We start from the raw sequence: 22,900 nt of genomic DNA on the forward strand, positions 1-22,900 counted from the left end.
CAGGAAGCTCAGTTGCCCACATTCTCCAGCTACCTTACACAGGTGTTCCCAGGGTTTCAGTGGCCTGATCCTGTGCATACCAGGAATTCCCATTCCTAGGGCATGCAGGATTGGGTCCTTAAAGCTTCACAAACACCTGCCCAGGTTCCCTCATTTGAAGATGTGGCCTGAGTTGGGATACTGCTGTTTGATGCATGCACTTGGGGAATCCCCAGCTAGGTGATTCCCAGAGTATGCTTTTGTAGGCAGGAGGCATGGGATTCTCATGTTTGCAGCTGTCCTGCATGATCAAGCCCCTGAAGCCCCAGGAATGGCAGCAGCTCAACCCTGAGGAACAATGGACAATGTCTCTGTCAGCTAATGAAGCAACTGAAGCTGCAACAAAAACAACACTGTTGATGCTAAAACAAAAACAACATCTGTTTTAGGCCTAGGTATTCAGACCATGGAGCTGCACTTAATCCTCCTAGATTTCAGGATGTCTATGAGAAAGTACTATAATATTTTCATCACCAACTTCATCAATCTAGCCTCACCGCAGAACTGTGGGAAAACTGTGTGTATAGAACACGTCTGGTTTTTCTTTCCCCCAAAGTAAAAAGCACTAGATGAAAGAATTATTTATATTCACCTTCTGGCTTTGTAAGGTTTTGTGGGGTGGACTTGGTCTGTACCTTCAAGCTTTCTTCCAACAAACACGAGGACTATAAAATAACCTTTTTTTTTTTATTGAAAGGCTACTGTCTCAGCTCATCTCCAGAGGCTGAAGTTTTAAATTAACAAAACACCAAATATTTTTAAGAGTTGGCAACACTGACATGCTAAATCCTTATTCTACACTGAACTAGAAAAATATAATTTCAGCCTAATTTGTAAAGTAATTTCACCTGTAGACCATCATTTATCCTCAAGATTTCACTAATAATGTCCTCAAGGAATAATCATAAAAGTATTTTATAGAAATAAAATATATTTTACAACAATATTTTGATCAAAGAAGTTTCAGAAATGATTTCTTACATTATTTTGAAAATAGGAAAAATAGGCTGGAAGGCATTTCAGGAGGCCATCTAATCCAACCATCTACTCTAGACAGGACCATCCTGCTTCTAAATTCCCCCTTGTTGCATTTTAAGCCTGCTACCTCCAGTCCTGTGAATAGAGAGGGCAATTGATCACCACCCTCTTTTAATAATCCTTTTTGTATTTGAAGACTGCTTTCAAACTTTTCCTCAGTCTTCTTTTCTTCTCACTAAATAACCCCAATTCTTCCAATTTTTCTCAAGTGTCCTGACTAAATTTTGTTGGTTTCCTTTGGACTTATTCCAGTTTTTCCTGATTTTTCAAGAAGTGTGATGCTCACAACTAGAAGCAGTATTCCAGGTGAGGCCTCTCAATGCTGAACAAAGTAGAAGAATTGCTTTCTGGTCTTGTATATGACGATTCAGTTAATACATCCTAGTATGCTCTTAGATTTTACTATTTTGGCAGCAGTATTGTACTGAAGATTCATATTCAGTCTCTCAGACACTATAAACCCCAGTACCACAGCCAAGCCAGTCATTCTCCATCTTGTATTTGTGCATTTGATTGTGTCTTCCAGAGTATAGTGAATTTCAGACTATTTTCCAATGTAATACAGCATTTGGATTGCTAATCTTATACTCTATAGTTTCTGCTAGTTCAACCAAATTTGAGTAATAGGACATTTACTAAGCATACATTCAGTTAGTCTCTAAGGCTTTTACAAAAATAGTCAATGGTAATAGAAGCTCCACTTGATATGTTCTCCTAATTTGACCCTGAGCTATTGGTGACTACCCTTTGAGCATGATTATCTAACCAGTTATGCCCTCAATTTATAGGCTTTTCCTTTAAAACATCTTTCCTTTGATTACTTGAAACTATTAGGGGAGAATTAATCAAAAACCTTATTAAAATTGGGGAGTATCCCTTCTACTGCTTCCCTCATCTACAGTGCCATCCATCTTGTTATCCTCTAGATCAGGGGTTGTCAGTTGGGGGTACGTTTACCCCCAGGCGTACTTGGAAAGGGCCTAGGGAGTACGTGCAGGCAGGCAGGGGTGGAGCATTGTCACCCTCCCTGCTGCGCTACTGCCTCCCAGGAACAGGGCCGGGGGGGGGGGGGGGGGGGGGGAGGATGAAGGCAGCGGCTCACCTCTGCAGACCACACAGGCACCACCTGGACATGGGGGTGAGGGAACTCGCATGCTGTGGTTGCTGCTGCCATCCACCAATTTGCGTTGCCACATACAAGCGCCCCACCCCCCACCGCTGCATCTGGCCGCTGCTAGCCCCCCACTCCCGCTCCACCAGAAGTGTACCCACAAGGTGTACACTCCTTAAAAAAGGTTCAAAACCCCTGCTCTAGATGTTTATACTAGGTGATATGCTCCACTATTTTTCAAATTTAGACAGACTGACTGAATCCTATTCCTAGGACATGCAGGATTGGGACCCTGAAGCCCCACAAACACCTGGTGCAGCTTGTGGGATGCATGGCCCTTAGACTCTTGAAAGTTGGACAGCCCTGGGTAGGGTCAAAAAACTTAACCAAGTCTGAGATAGAACATTATTCCTTTACAAAGGGGATTATGTAAGGGTGTTGCCTGTTCTGTTAGGAGACTATTCATAATGACCCAGGATGTCCCTTCCATTTCTCTGTTACTATGTAACAAATGACAATAGGACAACTGCTGTAACTGAACTACTAAGCTGCCCCTTACATATCAAATAAAATTAACCTAAAATAGAATAGTTAGAGTAGTGCATTTATATATAAACTGTTACTTTGTTACTTTATATGGTGACTGGTTGATGCAGATAAGAGTCTGCATCTTGATGCAGATAAGAGTCAAATATTTGACAGGAAAATATTTTGAGGGGTTATTTTTATTCATGTACATTACCAATTAAAGACATGGGTTGTTTGGGATTCATTTTCATATCCAAAGGATAACCTGGAAAAGGGGCAATATATACATACACACACACACACACACACACACACACACACTGCTGATTTATAATGGGGAAAGGAAAACCATGTTTAAAAATATATTCACTTGTCTCCTATATGTTGATTCCAAGTTTTATGAATCTTTCTGTGATTGCTTTATAAACACTTTTAGATAATGTCCTGGTAATTAAAATGAGGACACCTCTTGTTTATCTTTATGCCTGTTACAAATAAACTAAATCTTCATTAAACAGGGTCAGCCAAAAATATATCTTAATCATAACAGCCAAATAAACTTTACACTAAAAATATAGATGTTAAATATTTTAGCTATTGTTTTCCTCTGGCTTTGATAAAAAAGCAATTTGCAATTAAACTAGCACATTTCTAAAGGATAAAACATGCTTCTGTTTTTAACATAAAAGTCACTGGATGGAAGAGAAAAATAAAATATCAGCAAAATGTTTCTTTCTAGATCCTAAATTAGTGGATTTTTTTCCCACTACTCTTTATGGAAATCTTTCTTTTTAAGATGCTGGACAGCAAACCATAATGAATGAGGAGTTGCAACTTGCAAAAGAACTAAAATAAATGTTGGTGCTTGTTGGGCAGGATACATCCCTGAAATTTTTTTATTACCTTCACAGATTTTGAAAGTACTGGAGAAAATTCATTTCCACACATGTGAAGTAGAGGCATAAGTCTCTTAGGATAAGTCTACACCTGAAGTGGGAGGTATGATGATAGTATGTGTAACATTCAGATATGTTAAGCTAGTTTTCACTTAAGCAGTTCAGGAATCAACAGTGGTGAAGCCACAGCAGTATGAAGCTCAGTGAGACCTGACTACCCACAGGTAGTCCTGGGCAGTTCTTGTACAACATGTGCTGAAACTGATGATACCATTCACTGCTACTGGTACTCTTAGACAGCCAGATTAAAGCTAGCTCAGGTACATAACACCTCCAGCTACAGTGCTGACATGCCCTTAAGAGTACTGTAAGGCAACAGGGAGTAAAAGAAAAATGTTGATTATATTAGAAGTCTCTGCTTAGCTAGAAAGGGCTAACTTCTGAAAGTTCCTAAAATTTAGATAATGGCTGAATTGCTGAGCCAAGCAGTAGAGAGGAAGTCTTGATGTATCAAAATGCAATTCTACTAGCTCATGCACAAGGCTTCCCTAAAATAATTAAGTAGCAAAGAATGTTGTGGGAGACTCCCTCCTGAGGGGGACTGAGGGGCCAATCTGCCACCCCGACCCCTTAGCCCGGCAAGTCTGCTGCTTCCCGGGGGCCCGCATCCGGGACATTATGGAGAGGATCCCAAAGCTCCTTAAACCCACAGACCACTATCCCATGCTCCTTATTCATGGGGGCACCAATGACACTGCTCGGAGCACTCCCAGCCAGGTCATGAGGCGCTACAGGGATTTGGGAGCGGGGCTTAAGGGTCTGGGGGCACAGGTAGTGTTCTCGTCGATCCTCCCAGTCTCAGGCTATGGGCTGAGAAGGGACAGGAGGATCTATGTGTCAACCAAAGACTGCAGCGCTGGTGTCGTCAGGAAGGCTTTGGCTTTCATGACCACAGCCCGCTCTTTGGCGAGAGAGGCAGCGAGCTGCTGGGAAGAGATGGCCTCCACCTCTCTCCCCTAGGGAGGAGGCTCTTCTCAGCCAGACTGGCTGACCTGCTCCACCGGGCTTTAAACTAAGCCCGTTGGGGGACGGGGGGACTATGAAAAATAACTGAGAATTAAGAGTGCTACAAGATTTTTTTAAATTGCATATGGTAATGTAAGGGTTTTTTTAAATGTTCTTTGTTATACCAAGGCAGGGGCAAAGGCAAAAGAGAGGGTAGCAGTGTGTATTCAAAGTTGTGCTGTTTTCCACTCTCTCAAGGACGGCTTTGCTACCCTCCTACACTGGGCAGTGCTACAGTCAGAGTGATGAGTGTCTGTGTTTTCTGCCTGTCAGCAAAGGTGGATCAGGCCTGCATGACCTCAGCAGCTTGCTAGGCCACAGCCAGGAAGGTTTGAATAGCCCCATAGAAAAGTCCAGCGTGACCCACTGCTGACACAGGCAAATCTTTGGGCCTGAACGCAGAGCATCCTGGTTCTCTCTCCGATACAGCTCTGAGCATGGTGGGTTCCTAGCATTACTAAAGAAGATCGCACTTGTTCTTGCACACAAGGTGCAATTCTTTTCCGATGCAGAGTGGAGTGCCACTTGAAGATGAGCCAAGGTACTGTAAAGAGCTGTATCTCTCCCTCATCTGTCTTGCTTCCTTTTTGGGAATGTCACGAATGAATACCCTAAAAGAATTCAGCTTTGTTCTTCCAACCAGCTGTTGCTCAGCTGGAATACTGCAATTGTGAAATCTGCCCTGGAAAATGTGTATTTGTTTTGCTCTGCTTTGTTTTGTCATCTGCCGAAGTAGGAATGCTCCTTTTCATTCTGTGATGGTTGAAAAGAGGGGCTTGGTGTTGGTGTTATATAGCATAATTAGGAATTATCTATATATGTAATGCTGCCTAAGAACTAATTCAGCAAGACCTCTGTTTCCAGAACGCCTATGAGAAGTACACGAATATACAGAATTGAGCTATAAGGTGGAAAACCCTTCCAGATGGGGACTTGTATTTTTTAATATGTAAAGCATTTAGTGACTTTTGAGTGCTATATAAATACCAAATAGCACAGAAAAGATACAAATGGCACGCAACCGACTGTCAGTGCAGCAAATTAAGCTTCTGTTTATAGCAGGAGTGTAAATATAGGGTTAACGGTTAATTCATTTAATGATGAATGTGACACCACTGTGTTATCCTGTAAGAACGTGAATAGAGATTTGCAGCAGACAACATGCTGTGAGCCCAAAAGAATAGGAAACTACTGCCTGCTTTTTTTAAAACTATTGCAAAATGTGGACACAATACTTGGACATAATAGACTGTGTCTGACAACATTTGTACAGTATGTAGCGGAGTGAGCCCCACTCAGCTTCCTATAGTTATCCATATATAGTGACTAAAATTGCAGACACTGAATTAACTCTGAATAACATATGAGCTGGAGTGACAGCCTTCATGTGGTTCTAGAAGGATGAGAATAAGATAGATGGCTGTTTGTGTAGATGTACTAAACTGCAAATCCAGGGGTCCATAGAGTATGGAAAATATGCCAAAAGCTGGGTTGTCCCTTCCATCCCACAGACCCCATTGATTTCCTGCAGGGCAGGAATCCCCCCTTGCAGAGCAGCTTGCAAGATCAGGGTAAATCCATTTCTAGTAACAGACTTTCTCACGCACCCTACCCACTACATTCACGTTTCTCCACTTAGCCCACCTTGGCATCCTTCTGAACCCTGTTATTTTTCAAAACTATTTGGAGAATAGAGAGTGAGTTCTGAATGCCAGCAAGCAACTCTGCCTCTACTGAACCAAGCGGAGAAAGCAGTTGCACTTGAATTTCCCAATTGCCAATTCTCCTTTTTCCTTTCTAACACCAGAATGGAAAGAGCTTTTAGCAAAACTCTCTCTCTAACTTTAGCGGCTGCTCCAGTACCATATAAGGAGACGGGCCATTTCCAAGATCCAAAATATTGAGGGTTTCAGGAGGTTGAGAAAATGGCGAGTTCATATTTATACAGAAACAAGTGGTATGTCAATCCAAATCACAGAACCCGTGCAAAATGCACTCTCTGACAGGAACGCCGCTAAGCAGCGGCGTTCAGCGCCTCGTTTTTAGGCAATCGTCAGGTAAAGCTCCATCTAGAATAGATTGAACTAAAGCAAGATGACAGGAACTGGGAACCCCCAAATCCGAAAGAAATAGCTTTAGGGATGAAAAAGGAGAGTGTGTAAATAGCAAAAGTAGAGGTACCACATTTTGGAGCCAATTGCTTTAGAGAATAAGTGTGTTTTTAAAAACGGATTAAAATAGATTTCTGCAATGGAGGAGCAGGGAGTGCACAAACATTTTTATTTTTGCTCTCAAGCAAATCCCGGGACGTCATTCTCCCCCTGTACTCGGCCTTAGTGAGGCCGCAGCTGGAGTACTGTGTCCAGTTTTGGGCTCCACAATTCAAAAAGGATGTGGAGAAGCTTGAGAGAGTCCAGAGAAGAGCCACGTGCATGATCAGAGGTCAGGGAAGCAGACCCTACGATGACAGGCTGAGAGCCCTGGGGCTCTTTAGCCTGAAAAAGCGCAGGCTCAGGGGTGATCTGATGGCCACCTATAAGTTTATCAGGGGTGACCACCAGCATCTGGGGGAACGTTTGTTCACCAGAGCGCCCCAAGGGATGACGAGGTCGAATGGTCACAAACTACTTCAAGATCGTTTCAGGCTGGACATAAGGAAGAACTTCTTTACTGTCCGAGCCCCCAAGGTCTGGAACAGCCTGCCACCGGAGGTAGTTCAAGCGCCTTCATTGAACACCTTCAAGATGAAACTGGATACTTACCTTGCTGGGATCCTATGACCCCAGCTGACTTCCTGCCCTTTGGGCGGGGGGCTGGACTCGATCTTCCGAGGTCCCTTCCAGCCCTGATGTCTATGAAATCTATGAAAGCAATTTGTGTCTGGTCGAGTTGGTACCCAGCAGGATGAGTCAGGAGCATAACAAACACATTCCATTCATAAAGTATCAAAACGTAAAAGCCATTTAGGTATTGAGAGATGCATGCCTATTGTGCAATCAATATTTTAACTAGACAGCAAATGTATGATCAGAAAATGAATCTATGCAGTCTAATGTGTATCAGCTTGTGATGGAATTACTTAAGGAATAACGTATGTATAAAATATGCCTGATTTTGAGAGACTTTGGATGTATGTACCCTTCCGCCTATCCCTTCTGTCAGTCAGCTTGATTACCCAGACCGATAGTGAATAAAGCTATCCTAGTTTTCGCTCACAGTGGGTGCATCTACATGTGCACTTTACTGTGGAGATGATTAATTAATTCCATAGTAAAACTTCGCTATCTACATGTGTGCTGGTATCAGGGTGCAGTAAATTAACTAACTCCGCCACAGGATAGGGCTGTCAGGGACAGTATTATCTTACAGCGCAGTTATTCTGCTGACACAGTTACTCTACACGTGTGGATGGTGACAGGGGCTGGCTGGGACATGAGGATGCTAAAATGCAGGGGCTGCCTGCCACACGGCTCCACACTTCAGCAGTCTCGTGTCCCAGCTAGCCCCTCTGCTGCCCAATCCTGCCACCTGGAGCCCAGGGCTGACCCTCCAGGCTTGCTGCCAGCCCAGGGCTGCTCTGCCCCAGCTGCTGGTGTACTGAGGACATGTGAAGATGTTGTACCTGGGAGCAGATGACTCCAGTTGAAATAGCTCTAGATTTTATTGAGTCCCCTTAATTGCACATGTAGCTACATATCTAGTGTGCTTGAACCTGCAGTGGTGGCCTGGAAATACCTGGAAGTTGCAACAATAAAACTATAGCAACACCTACACTAAGAAGCTCATTCTAACTGACAAGGTAATCACAAGGAGAAGATTATTCATTGTTATCTTATGGAGGAATTGTATTCTTTCCTGATCATCTAAGCATTCAGATTTGGTCATCTACATACATGTGCAAACTGAGCATAAGCACTGCCAGGAGAGAGAAAGGGAGAAGGAGAGACCAATCTCCCATCTTTTTCCTAAAGAGCATATCTCCTGTGGGCAAGGATTACCCTAGCTACTGAGTTGGTGGTTGGGGGAGGGGAAGAGGTAGAGGAGAGAGAGACCCATCCCCTCCCATATCTAAGTCTGGTAGTCATAGGCTTTAATTGACTCCAGTTTCAGGCTTCTAAGGGGTCCACAAGGAGTGTGTATTGGCCTCAGCTATTACTGCACATGCTAGTCTGCACAAATACTTAGTTGTGCATAACTGTCTGTGTGTGTGGGTTATGGACCCAGTATTAGAATTCTAACGTGTGTAGGTGGCATTTTTGGCACTTAAGATTATCAAAAACACCAAGTAGATAACTTAATCCGGACACTTAGATGACCACATAGGGAAGAGAATGCCACTTAGTGATCATTTGACACTAACAAGCTCACTCACTACCACTGTCTCTAATTCTGCTGGACAATCAAAAAGATATTATTGACAAAACATGACGGATATTATATCTTAGATATAAATCTTATTACAAAGGTGAAAAAACCCCCATCTGTGTTAGTGGCGTCAGATTTAATGACAGCAATGGCTCACACTGTGCCCACCTAAATATCTAACAGAGAAGAACTGGTTTAGCTCTTAAAGGTGCATTCCCATGTGCAGGGTCGTGCGGCTGCCATGGCAAAAAATAGCAGTGGCACAAATCTGTGCTACTGCTTTTTGCTAGTGAACGTGCCCCTGCATGTGGGGTTGGTGCAGGGCAAACTGTCCCACATTGGGTAAGGGAGGCTGGGACCCTAGCAACCTTACCTGGGGTCCTGGGGGCTTCCTGTGGCAGCGATCCAGATGTTTGAAGCCTGGCCAGTAGCTAAAGAGATCCCAGTGTCAAACCCCTGCCACGGTGTTTCTAATTAGCAGTGCAATGGGTGCATGTGTGCTGTGTGTAGTTTGTGGCACTGCAAACTGCTCAGATTGAGGTACCGCAAAAGCCATGTAGAGTTTATGTTGCACAGTAAGAGTTTATGTTGCACGGTATCCTGTTTTTGCTGGCATTCTCCTCTGTAGAGGCACATTCACCTGAATCCCTAGGCCTTGTCTATTTAGCAAAGCAAATCCAGGCCTACTTACATTTAAGCTTAAACCAATGGCTGGAGAGTTACAATGCTGTGTGGACACACTTACTGAAAAAGGCAGCAGCCTTTTGTAGCTTAACTGACATTCCTTAAGAAAGGGTTTAAACTAAACCAAAGAAAACCCCTATTTGTTCTGCAATAAAAGTGTTGCTTTTATAAATGTGTTGCTTTAAATATATCATCATGATTGGTAAAAGTTTTCTTTAATAACTAGGCCTTGTTGGTAGGTAAGGCTTGCTGGGGTAAGCAAAAGGTACTATGGATTATAGTTTCATCATTACACACAGCCCTGTTTCAGTATCCAGCAAAGGAAAAGTTGTCTCCCTTTCCTGCAGCGTCTGAAAGCAAATCAGAACTCAGGTACAAAAAACATGGCTTATGCTCAATCCAGAATCCATGGATATGAAGCTGTCAGGCCAAGAGAAGCCTAGACAAACTGAGAAAGAACTGAACCCTCAGACTGATTTCTTATCATCCTCAAGATGTTCAGGAATCTTTGTATCCTCGTCAGTGGCCAGAATGCATCTTTCCCCACATATTTTTGGGCAAGAGTATATGACTTTACTTTCAGATCCTAACTAAGCCACAAGAACCAATACTGCACTAGTCGGGCTCCCTCTGCACTGACAATATGGTGTAGTGGGATCTAATGCACAATCCCACAATTGCACCTCCTGCCATGCATGTGCGGCACGGCAAGAGGCACGATTGTGTGGATCCTGTGTTCGATCCCATGGTACCGTTACCTACATGTGTAGAGGGGCCCTAATTACATCCTGACCCACTATTATGATTGCACTCAAAATACTGTAGCAGTTGATATAATCTGTTTTAGGTACTGAATGATAAAATTCATTGCAGAGGAATTCCCTCTGCAATGAATGTAAGGCAAATGGAAAAAAGTATCTAATTTATGTCACTGCGAAAAAAAATGGAATTGCAGTTGACATTGCTTGAAGAAAAAACTGTCTAAAAAAAAAAATCACATACTAAAGTACATTCTATTCCCATGTTTACAATGTGTGTGATGATTTTAATTATTTTAAATAATTTTATTTTAGTTTTAGGTTCTTTTCTCCTCCCACACCAGAAAGTCATTGTTCTCAATTATAGTTAATAAGCAATTCTTCTAACACTATTTCTTTTAAATGTATTCACTGTGATAGCAAAGACATAAATCCTGCACATTCTCCCTAGAGCCTGTTTCTTTAGGAAAGTTACAGATTAGATTATTATGGCAAGGAAGATTTAAATATCTCATTTACCTGAACAGCATCATAATACATTTTCTTGCCTTCTTCATCTGTCTTGTCTGACATCAGCCATGCCTTGAGCAAATACTCATAAAAACTGTCTCCAAGCCCTCCAATGGAGACATGATCTGAAAAAGGAGGAAAAGGAATTAAAAAAAACAATTCCAGGTTTGATCTGGGCAATAAAATATAATTACAGTTTGAACCTGTGATAGATTAAAATGCTTAAATTTGCCTCCCAGCAGTAAATCCTGTGACAGACAGACAGCCTTACACCTCAGGAAAAACTCTTAATTTATGATGCATACGAAAATATTTGTAAAATAAATGGTTGGTCTTTAAACCTGTATGGTGACATAACACGGTGGGAGAAAGCAGCTTTACTATAATTTATACAGAGTGCCACTAAAGTCCATGGTAACGAAATTTTAAAAATGAAGTCTCCATTAGTTCTTCCAGTCTGAAATAGATAGGAGTTGTATAACTATATTGTACTGTAATTATTTTTAAATGTAAAAAGTTGGTAAAAAACCCATTTCTGACTGAGTTTTTCCCCACTGTATCCTGTTGGCATCCTCATCTAATTTTTTTTCAGTAGTGCTCTATTTCCTCAAGTCATCTTTTAACATCAACAACATGGATTATATTTAAGTTGTTCTGTGGTGGAACTTTTAAATACACTTAAGCACAAGTCCCAGTAGTTCTCAGTTGTCTAACTAAAATATTTAGAGTTACATAATGCAACACAACTAAACTTCACTCCTCTTAGTGACAATGGGACTGTTCATATGAATAAAGCTACTGACGACTCCAGCAGGGTTATCCCCTTACCTAAGTACCTAAAGTGACTGTCAAGTTTTTAGTAGGCCATCATAGAAGCGCAATATATTCCTACTTATTAAATATTTAAAATATTACAAATATGACTCAAGTTTCTCTTTATGTTCCCTTCACTACCACCAGTGGCACTTTTAGATCTGGAGTGTTAAGGGTTTCCTTTTTGACAATTAGTGCTCTCTACTAATCATTATTATTAATATTAGCATTTTCTGAACACCTTCAATGAGAGGATTTCAAAGTACCTTAACAAATGTCAATGTTTTAAACTGTTTTCACAGAGAGGGAAAGCAGGACACCAACTGAGAGTCCGTGGCACAGGAGGATATAAAGCCCATGGTCCTGGACTCCTATACCTGGATTGTAACCGCAAAGTTTTCCTTTCTTCTGGATAAAGTTCAACAATAAATCTGGGATTTTTTAACATCTCTCTACTATTCCTCTCATGGGGTGCTTTCACAGAATTGCTCACCTTATGCACTAGGAAATCAGGTAAATGCAGAAACTATTTTTACTGCCATTAAAGCTTTATTGCCACAGCTTTTTCACCAAAATATTTTCTCGCTGCTACCTTGGGACGTACAACATCTAGTTTAGATCTCTAAAACATTTCCTTCTATTCCATCCTGAACAAATACGTGAAGGTGAGACAGGATTATGAAGAGTTTTTAAAATTTTCTTGTAAAAACATTTTAATTTTTGTTCATGTTCCAAAAGGAAAAAAAAGCTTCTTAAAAAATGAATGCATTTTCCATGATGGAAGGCTGATCTCCAAGTAGCAGCATTTAAATGACCTTTATGGTTTCCTAAATAAATTACCATAGAAACTCCTGACATTTGCAAACTAAATAGCACAAGCACAATCTCATCAATAATAAGCCCTGTTATTATATACATTATTGCAAGAGACAAATCCAATTGACGCATGCTGCAGCAAATCACTGTCAGTTTACTGTCAAAATAACAAGGACTAAATGAATTTACAGGAACAATGGCCTTGATCCAGCAATGTCCTTCAGAGTTACAGCACTGCTAGTGAAACAGAAGCTGTTTTATTTTTCCTTGGTTGATGTTTGAGAGATAATACTTCTGTGTTTTAGCAATTAGGTTTTTTGTTGTAACCAGTAAAAAAAAAGGCCGGAAAGCAATCTGCAATGAAACATCTTTTTTCATCTTATGTTCTGAGTTTTTTCCCTATGTGAAAAATCAGTTTGGAAACAGATGCAATTGAGTTGGAACAGAAGCAACACTGGAATCCTTCTGCTGGTTCAACATGCCATGAACTGACCTATATTATCATTTATGTTTATCATTTACATGAGCAAGGAGCTAATTTCTATGGGTTCTTTACATGCCACTGGAAAGAGAAGACCATATAAACTACAAGTTTTCTTATGTTCACCTGTAACTATGGGTAGTTGATATAAAAAAGGAGCTTTTGAGACACTATTACATTAAAAATATATTTTGACAAATAGGAAAGCACCAAAACTCCAAGTAACTGTATCAGAATTTGATTCACAAAGATATATACTGGCAGCTTTTAGTAAGAACTTTTCTACTAAGTGAGCTATTCCAATTGTATATAACTTCTCTCAATGCCAGAGTAGTGATGCTTTAGTGTTGCTAAGTCTTGCTAAACGAATATAGATAAGAAATTAAAAAGGTTGCCTTGACTTGTACATATGCTTGGCATTATTACTTTGTTACATTTACACGATTATTTAAGAATATGTAAGAAATGCAGACAAAGGAATTACATAAACTGAGTTTGTCTAGGCCAGAGCATGGTGCCAAATAGCCCCAAGACATTAGAAGATGGATATTTCTTAAAATACAGAGTGATGCCTATATTTAGGGTTCTGGGAATGGTCTTTCTTGGACAATATGGCAGAACACCATTTCCTATCTGGATATTTTGCATTTAAAAATGACCTAAGGACATTCTTTTATCAGTTGAAACAATCACTGTCCTTTGTTCCTGGGGAAAATTATTCCATTAAAATCAGGCTGCAAACAGGCCAGTAAGGACACTGGGCCATCACTTCCAGAGTAGTAGCATTCTAAGCATCTTCTATTATGCAAGGATTCCACATGCTCTGGCCCTTGGGTTTCTTTGTTTAACTGATTCCAAAGTTGGTAGGTTTTGAACTCAGCTGTACCGCCTGATCCTATCACTATAACCAGTACAAGGGAAAAAAGTCTAGAGAAAATGCAACAGCATTTGAAGGAAAGGAAGAAAGGTGGGAAAAAAACCCAACTCAACTCAACCCACCCCGACCCAACCTCAGTATTTCAATTTAACATTGCACCCAACTAAAAAAGGAAGTGGGTGCCCAGGACTGCTAATAACATCTTCTAGCCCAACCTTTCCATCTCCCAACCTGCGGTAGATGAGTAGGAAGCATGTTTGTGGAAGAAAAACTGAATGAATGTATAGGGGCCAGAAACTTAAAAGGCCTGAAAAGATTGTTCTACACCTGCATCCCCTTTGACTTTGATTTTTCCAATAATGATTTCCATGAAACCAAAGGTACACAGCTGTAGTTCATTTACCTTCTTAATTGTCTGCCAGCATCATTAAATGTACCAGAATCATGCACAGCTGTAGAAAAACGAGGGCAAATCTTCATTTGGTATTAACTGGCAGTTTTATTGACTTCAACAGAGCTACACCACTTTAGATCAACATAGGATTTGGTCCAATATAAGATTTTTCAATATAAAACCTTTCACAGACTAAAGACAATTTTAGTAACAAACAGATTAATTCAAAAGCTTCTCATTTTCATTAAATTTACTAAGAGGTCAAAGAAACTAATCAAAGTATATCAGAGAGGAAGAAAAATTACTAAACAAGTCAAGCTGGACTCGGATTTAGCAAAATACATGCAGAGCTTATGTGGGGGAACAGCAGTAGGTAACAATGAAAGAAACTAATTTAGTTTTTTTAACATAAAGAGATAGCATGTTAATAGCTATTTAAGAGTACTGAAGAACTAAAGAACTTACGCTGGCCCCACTGACCACTGCTGGGATTGAGATAGTTAGGGTAAAGTCCTTCTGGTTTATCTAGTCGGTTTAGAACTTTTCGAATATTCATTACCTATAGTAAAGAAAACCAAATAACAATTACCAAAGCAATTTTATCTTTCCCTTAAATACAGGTACCATCAATGCACACCTTATTTAACATTTAAATAACCATTAAAACAATTCTTTCAACAGATGTACTGTACTTATTACAGGACCTCTATGCATACATGCCATTTGTATTTGGTTAAAAAAAAAATTTAATTTAAGATTATATCAACTAAAAACCTCCACAAAACCCCACTATTCAAGATTCCTCTTACCATATTTCTTCACATACAGCACACACCTTTTCCCCTAAAATCAGCCCCCTAAAATTGAGATGTATGTATTAAGTGAGGAAGCTGAATTTTTTTTGCCTGAGACAGACGCACCCTACTGTACTCCCTGCTCCACAGTTCACCATCTGTGACATTACTCCTGAGGCAGCTGAGGGAGTCAACGGCCCCTATTAAGGCCGCTGAGTTAATGGTCCACTGTTCTTTGTTTCACAGGTATTAAAAATTACATCTCCTTTTAATGATCTTGACTTCCACTATTGAAGCTAACCTTCCTTAGAGAAATTTTGCTGTCTGATAGGGCTTCTGGTCTTCTATTTCACAGATTTTTAGCTCTTTCCAAGTTCAGAAGTCTACCCATGGAAACCAGTCTTCAGCAGCAGCCTGGGTTTTAGTTAAGCAGGAAAGGAAGGGTGAATGAGCTGAAGATAAAGCCTTATCCCTGCTCTCTGCAACCATGAGTTGGGAATATTTTTCTTCTTCGTAATGTTTTCCAAAAACAAGGTGTGTATTATATTTGGGGGCACGTTACATGTGAGAAAATACAGTATTAAAAGACTGTGGCAAATTAAATTTACAGCATGCCCTGAGGATCAAAATTTGGATCTCCTGGACAAAAGATAGAGTTGAGATAGTGGAAACGAGTCTAACATGAAGCCAGACAATTCCTCAAATGCTGGCTTCTCAAACCAGCAGGGGTTTTACATGCTTCAACAAGTCACTTAGCTTGTACTAATAAATTAAATGCAAGTATGAAGAGAAGAGAATATGAAGCACTGGTGTAATATACTAAGAAACAACCTTTTACTGAGTAGAGCCCTGACCTAGCACTAAAGTTCTGCATTGACACAGGGCACTGACAGATAGCTGAAAACAGGATGGGGCTTAAGAGAACAGCTACAATGTGCATTAGCTAAATTAGTTGCATTGGCCTAGCTCATTTTAGAGCGTGCACTGTAATTCTAATGATGTTATTAATGTTTAATGTTTGAAAGACATCAAATTAACAGCATTTGGGTTTGAAGACTGTAGTTTAAGCAAAGATCAGAAATGGCATGAAATCAGGCACCAGAAGCTTCTCCAAAACCTACTGAGTATGTCTATCCTGTGTTATGTAGAGGCACCTGAACAAGCTGTGAATAAATCAGCTCATGATCTAAAAACTAAGAGCTTCTTGGGAGGCTAATAAACTTGCACTGAGCTCATTTGCAACTATGACAGTCTGCAACAAAGGCAGAACCACTATCAAGGTGCCTCAGTACCTTATTTTGGGGGCCTCTCTACAGTACAGGGTATAGTTCCATCTAAACTTATTCCAGTGTTTGGTTTTTGACATGATTATCCACTTTGGCACTTTCATAAGTTTCCTTTTCTTTTAATAACAAGTTTAAAAATTAAGTGAGATGATCTTAAATGTCAAAAGGTACCTATTTGTGAGTTTGAAAAAATATCCACTTTAGATGTATTTAAAACTAAGCCCAATTTGAATTAATTTTGACCCATTTCCTGGATTAAAACAGGGCTGTTCAATTTTGGCTTAGACCACACACTGTATGGGCCACATAGGCTTTCTGACCATCTGTACTTAGCCTGAGGTGAAATCAATCCACTTCATGTAGGTTTCTCTAAACTGTGGAGATTGGCCCATTAATGAACACAACTCATGTTCACTCCTCTACTGGCCATGACAGACAAATGCCTGCAGTGGCCAAAGCCAGAAGGCAGGGGGTGCTCCCACATGCCTCCCAGCTGTTGTGCAGTGAACACCCCAGCCCTGCCCTCTTGCCATCCTCCCACCTCTCAGCCACCGCGGGGCAAGAGGGTGGGGGGAGACAGCCCTCTTCCCGCTGGGGTCTGCACAGCAGGTGGGGGCAGAGAGTGGGGCTGAGAGGTGGGGAGCTGGTGGGGCAGGGGGGTGTTGCTGGGGCATTCACTGCCTGACAGAGCAGGGCTGCACGAGAGGGAAGTCCCTGCCTTGGGGCATTTACTGCCTGCAGACCTAGGCTGGGGGGGAGCTGGGCTGGGGTCCACTTCCCCCCCTCACCTGCCCTCTGTGCTGCTGTCAGCTGGGCTCAGGAGCAGAGGATTCGTTGCCGTAGCTCTGTTACAACCTGGGGGCAGTGCCGCTGGACTTGGCTGGAGCACAGGAGCTGGGCTAGCCTGCCCAGCAACCGGGGGTGGGGGTTTGTGGGGTGCTGCAATGCATCCTGGGAGACTGTGACCTAACATGTCAGGAGGCGATCTGGAACAGAAGTTTGATAGGCCCATCTAACCTAAAGTGATTCCATCTGATACTACATCCATCCAGATCTGTCTTGCACTCAATTCCGACATTTTGAAACTGGTCTACATGCAATGAACTTTCGTTCTGTTACAGGTTTAGACCGATTTCCAACCATTTAACCAGTTTATGTGTAATTTCTGTCCCTAGCCATAGTGTCCAACCTCCCTCAAGCTGCACAGTTCACAGGTCAAATGCTGTGGGGACAGGACCCCCTGGGTTTCCCCACACTATGCAAGGTGTGCTGTGGCACATGGGCCTCTGCTGCACAGGTAGAACCAGCTGTACATAGTCCCTTGGGCAGCACCAGTGGCAGACAGGTCCCTGCTCTGCAGGATGCACTGGTGGCATTTACCCTGCACCCTGCTTTTGCCCCCACCATCTGGTAGTGGGAGAGGCAGCTGTAGGAGTCTGTGAGCTATAAGGTAACTGTTTGTGGGCTTCATATGGTCTGCAGAATTCCAGTTGGATGGTCCAGAATTAAAACCAGGCTTTTATATCACACTGTACATTTTGCTTTAATTTCATTAATCAGTCCATGAAGCCTGTTATTCTTAGTACTCAATGAAACTTCTTTAGCTGTAGATAAAATACAGCTTCCAACCCATCATTAAAAATGTTATATAATTAACAGAGGATTGTCATAATTTAGTTAATATGTATACACGGGTCTGGCACTTATTTCTAAATAAAAATATATCAAGTACTAAATTTCATCCAGAGATTTGAAATTTTTAGAAGAAAAAAGGAAAAAGAAAATCATGACCCCATATTCAAATGAATCCACAGCCTATAAATATATTTAACTGACTGTTTTATCGTATGTAAGTTTATGTTTTACTTGTACGTGAGGACATTCAAATTACTGTAGTGTATTTAATGCAACCATTTCAACAAACATATCTACTTTGTTTCAATGTACATCTGTATAGCAGGACCTGAAATACTGTACACACTAATATAGAAAAAATGTTCTCTAAAAACTTAAGAATGTGAAATCTTCCTTGTACATGATTTCTCTTTAAATATATGAACATGCAAGCACATAAAATATGAAGTTTTTAAAGAAGGCTATTTGTAGTTATTTAAATGCAAATGAAGGGCCACACAAATGTAAGTTAAAAAAATTACCCTGATGTGGAAATGGAGAATGTTACCGTGTTTTGGAAAAATTTCCTGCTGGCTGGGGTCTGCACAGCAGGTGGGGAAGGGGAAAGCCCCCTGCTCCACTAGGCAGCAAATGGCTCAGCCCTGCCTCCTCACCAGCCCCCCCACCTCTCAGCATGAGAAATGCCATGTGGAAAGGGTACATTTTCCCCCCAAATTACAAACATTTAGAAAGAGGGATGTCTAATGGAAAAGCCTTCTGACCTCATTTATAATAGTGACATCCTCCTGCATTTAAAAAAAAAAAAAGTGCTGAAGTGATTACTGGAAGGTCATAGTCCTTTGTGCTTCTTCAGGAGAACAGTACTTTATCTGTATATAAAATTCATTTTTAGTTTTCACCTTAGCCAAGTTATTAGAACAGGTCTAATCTACTTGTAACTTATCCATAATTTTTGTTCATATAATGTTATGTGGCCTGATAAATAATTTGTATCCATGACAAATGAATCTCACTAACCATGCGGAAAAAAGCCTGTTCATAAAGAACCATGTGCTCTGGATTAGTTAACAGTATTCATACAGAAAATATTTGCATGCTTCTTGAAAGGATTAAGGAAATTGCTCCTGTATCTCACACCATGGACATCTATTCTCTGGGTGCAATCTTTCATTACTTTAACAAAAGTTTTATTAAAGAATCTGACCTTTTCAGCAAAAATTGGGTTTTCAGACAAATGGCTCAAATGTATGAATTCTAAATGCAGAGTTCCAAATTCTGCCAGAATACTGCTTCCTCCAGAAGCCCAGGGCCAATTTCGACCAATCCCACTAAATAGGAAAAAAGAAATGCAGAAAAGAAACATTAGCAAATATAAAGCAATGCCATTATTGTATCCTGGCTACACCAGTTACTAGGAAGCAATGGATTACAAAGGCTATATTTTAACTGATAGCACAGTAACACTTGCACAAGGAAACACCCTTATTAACCAGTATTCTGCTTTATGAGACTAGTCCATAGTAACCTTATGTGTTTGAGTGAGTAAAATTAACTGCATGTCTATTAGAGAATGATTTCTTTCAGTAAGTCAGCTGTAATCAATCTACTTACAGATTTAACTGTAATTATGGTAATTAATTTAGTTATAATTATGTTTTTATATACTACTATGCATTCCTAAAATTACACAATAAACTCTTTGAGGTTTTTCAGGTTTTTGCACAGTGATTATAATAATGGGCCATAATTCTGATGATGAATCAGAAGGAAATGAATACTTCTAGAATATAGCATTTAATATTAAATTTAAAACATCTCAAAGTATTTCCTAGGCCAGTGGTTCTTAACCTTTTTGAAATGGGCACTCCTCCATAACTTTTGTGAATTGAGTGGCACTTGATTTTAAAAGCTAATTTCTATATTACAGTGCTTATGCTTACCTGCTTGCAGAGGGCCCAGGCAGTGAGGGGAGGGGATTAATTAGACAGGCACAAGCCTGACTGAGCCTGTGCATATCTGCTTATCTCCTTACACCTCACTTACCTCCTTATACCTGTGCAGCCTTTAAAGGATCTAGTGATACCCTTGAGTTCCCCAGCACCCTGGCTGAGAATCACTAACATAGGCTATGTCCTGCCTAATACTGTACATCTCAGCAATACTGAAAGCTATACATTGTCTTTCAGGGCATTTTTACCAGGATAGATAATTTCAGTTTTAATTAAGTACTAATGACTTCTCAGAAGAAAATTAATTTCTGGTTTTGTACTGAGTGTAAAGGAGAATTAATGTACAGGCAAGTCCCCATTGACAATTAATGCTGATCAAAATATAGAGGGAAAAGTTTGCCAAAGTTTCTTCAGAAACTTCTATTGGCATTTATTTAAAATTCCAACACAAGAATTCAGCTAAAAATCCTGAAAAATAAGAACATTTCAGCCTGTTTGATTGTGATTTTTGTTGAGAAAAGAAGTTTCTAGCAATAGCTTAGCAGCATGAGCATTAGATATAAGCATCAGCTGGCACAGTGCCTGATTTCCAGGTGCCTAAAAGGAAATGTAAATTAATTTCCTAATTTTGTTCTTCCATGTAAACAAATCACTATAGTTGCTGCAAAGCTATCATGCAATTATGATTGAAAAGTGTAAGGGCCTTCATGATACTCCAAGACATAATATATGTTATGAAAAAGACATGAGAAACACAATTTAGTTAATTATGTTGCAAGTCCTCAATTTTTTAAAGAGAATGTGTCTCAAAAAGGGAAGAATTTGACTGAAATGTTCTTGACAAGTTAAAAAAAAATAAGTCTGAAAAGCCCATTTCACAGCCTGATACATTTACTTATTATTTTTACATTTCTACAAGCTCTACAAAAAAAAGGACAAATCATTAATAAGCATCAGTACTAAAGTAATCTGAAACTTTACTTTCTACTTCTATATTTATCCCGTTACCTCTGTGTGTTCTTGTCTGTCTGACTTTAGATTGCAAATTCTGAAGGAGCAATTACTCGTACAGTATGTCTGTTTGTACCCCAAACAGCTAGGATACTAAATCAGTAGTACTATTCTTTTTATCTAGTAGATCCTTAAGTTATTCTGTCTGTGATGTATCTATCTACCAAATATTTAAAAACAGCTGCCCTGAGAGCTGGGAGACTTTAGAGAACAAAGGGACCAAGATACCCTTGAATGACCCAAGGAGAACAGGCAGCCAAGACGCTGGAAAGCTCTAAGCAATCTGACAGAAGTTGAGGAACCTATTGTGGGAACGTAGAGGTGTGTTAACAAGCCAGGATTGTGAATGTATGTAGGTGTGCTTTTGTAACAGGACCTTCTGTTTGCCTAAAATGCTCTACTGTGGGGCTCCTCAGTTCATTTGTCCACTGTGTCTCTTTCCTCCGATCCAACTTGATGTTCCTTTTTCTCCTGGTTTCATTGTGAGTATAACAAATATTTAGTGTTCCCCTTAAAGACTTCACTGCAAGATGCAAACTGTCACATGGGGGAAAAAAGCCCACAGGTTTCCTTTAAAATAGCATGTAGGCTTTGCAATTGCCAAGGAATGCATAGAATTGTGGAGTTCACGTATTTTAAAGGCTCAGAAAGCAAAAAGAAATAAAGAGGCCATTTTTATACCTGAGAAATATCTAATTATTTTATCAATAGTATTTTTTAGACATTTGACGCAATAGAGATGGAAGGAACAGAGCAGTCCATGAACTGCTGTCCCTTCAAGATTTGTGATGTCACAACCTTTCCCAAAGGTTTCATACTGGTGTTGAAGATTGTGGTGGAGAACTGTAAAATCAGTAACTGCAGATAAAGGCTCTGGATGCTCCTCTCATCCAGGCAGGAGGCAGTGCATTTTCCATGGAGTCTGAGTATAATCTAACAGGGAAAAAAATCACTGTTATGGTCACCATGCTAAATCTTGACCTGCAGCTTTTTTCTAGCTTCCCAATTAGGTTGCACAGAAGAGTTTAGATAGAGAGCTGTCATTTGAGAACAAAGCTGGCCAGGAAATTAAAATTTCACTTCTGTGAAAAGTGTTATGGCTTTGGAAAAATTTTCATCTCAACTGGAATGAAAAACCATAATCTCATTTTTTTCCAACAGAGGTGAAATTCCTCAAAAGCTCATTTAGGGAACACTGAGGTGTTCACACAGCAAGGACATTTCAATGCTTCCGAAATGAAATATGTTGCCCAGGAGCCCAACTCTGCAGTTAGCATGCCAAGCAGCATACCTAGGAGACTGATATGTCACCTTGCAAACTGCCAGCAGGCAGGTGGCAGGAGAGCTCTGAGAAAATCAGGCTCGTTTCTGCCAGCCAGCAAACCTACCTGGGTTTCTTGAGAAGTTTTGCTGAAACTAACACATTCTCATGCAATATTTTACAGTACTTTTAATGCATTGGCATTTTCTGCCAGAAAGATGTTCTGTCAAAAAAATTCCAATTAGTTTCAGCTGTAAAGCTTCTAGATGAGAATGATGATTTCTTTTGCTACTGGTCATATTATTATAAAATTTAAGGTGGATGGTAGATTCTCCTTGTCCTGGTGATAGGGCTGCTGGTGTTTATTTCTACTGTATTAGAAGTAAATTGCAAACTCCCAGACTTCAGCTTGTATTTTTTCAAGAGTTCAGCTAAAGATCACAAAGAACCTCCCTCCCTGCCTCAGGCAAAAACTCCAGGTACTACATGTCCTTTTTTAAAACACATTTTTTAATAGTTTTGATCAGGAGAGCCTATCAAAAACAAGCAGAGTATTTTCAGAACATACGGAAGTAATTAAAAATGGCAC

General features: G+C 40.3%; 1 protein-coding gene across 1 annotated transcript in view; it reads right to left on the minus strand.

Moving 5' to 3' along the window:
- The window catches only part of MAN1A1 (mannosidase alpha class 1A member 1), a 194,024-nt gene that overhangs the window by 26,911 nt on the left and 144,213 nt on the right, over nucleotides 1-22,900 (minus strand). Inside the window, exons 6-8 of the mRNA XM_006027485.3 lie at nucleotides 19,295-19,418; nucleotides 14,841-14,934; nucleotides 11,004-11,119 (exon numbers count right to left, since the gene is read on the minus strand). Coding sequence (XP_006027547.1) covers nucleotides 11,004-11,119; nucleotides 14,841-14,934; nucleotides 19,295-19,418 — 334 coding nt within the window. The remainder of the gene's footprint in view (nucleotides 1-11,003; nucleotides 11,120-14,840; nucleotides 14,935-19,294; nucleotides 19,419-22,900) is intronic.

Source organism: Alligator sinensis, unplaced genomic scaffold (assembly GCF_000455745.1).
Source record: "Alligator sinensis unplaced genomic scaffold, ASM45574v1 scaffold496_1, whole genome shotgun sequence".
Lineage (NCBI taxonomy): Eukaryota > Metazoa > Chordata > Crocodylia > Alligatoridae > Alligator > Alligator sinensis.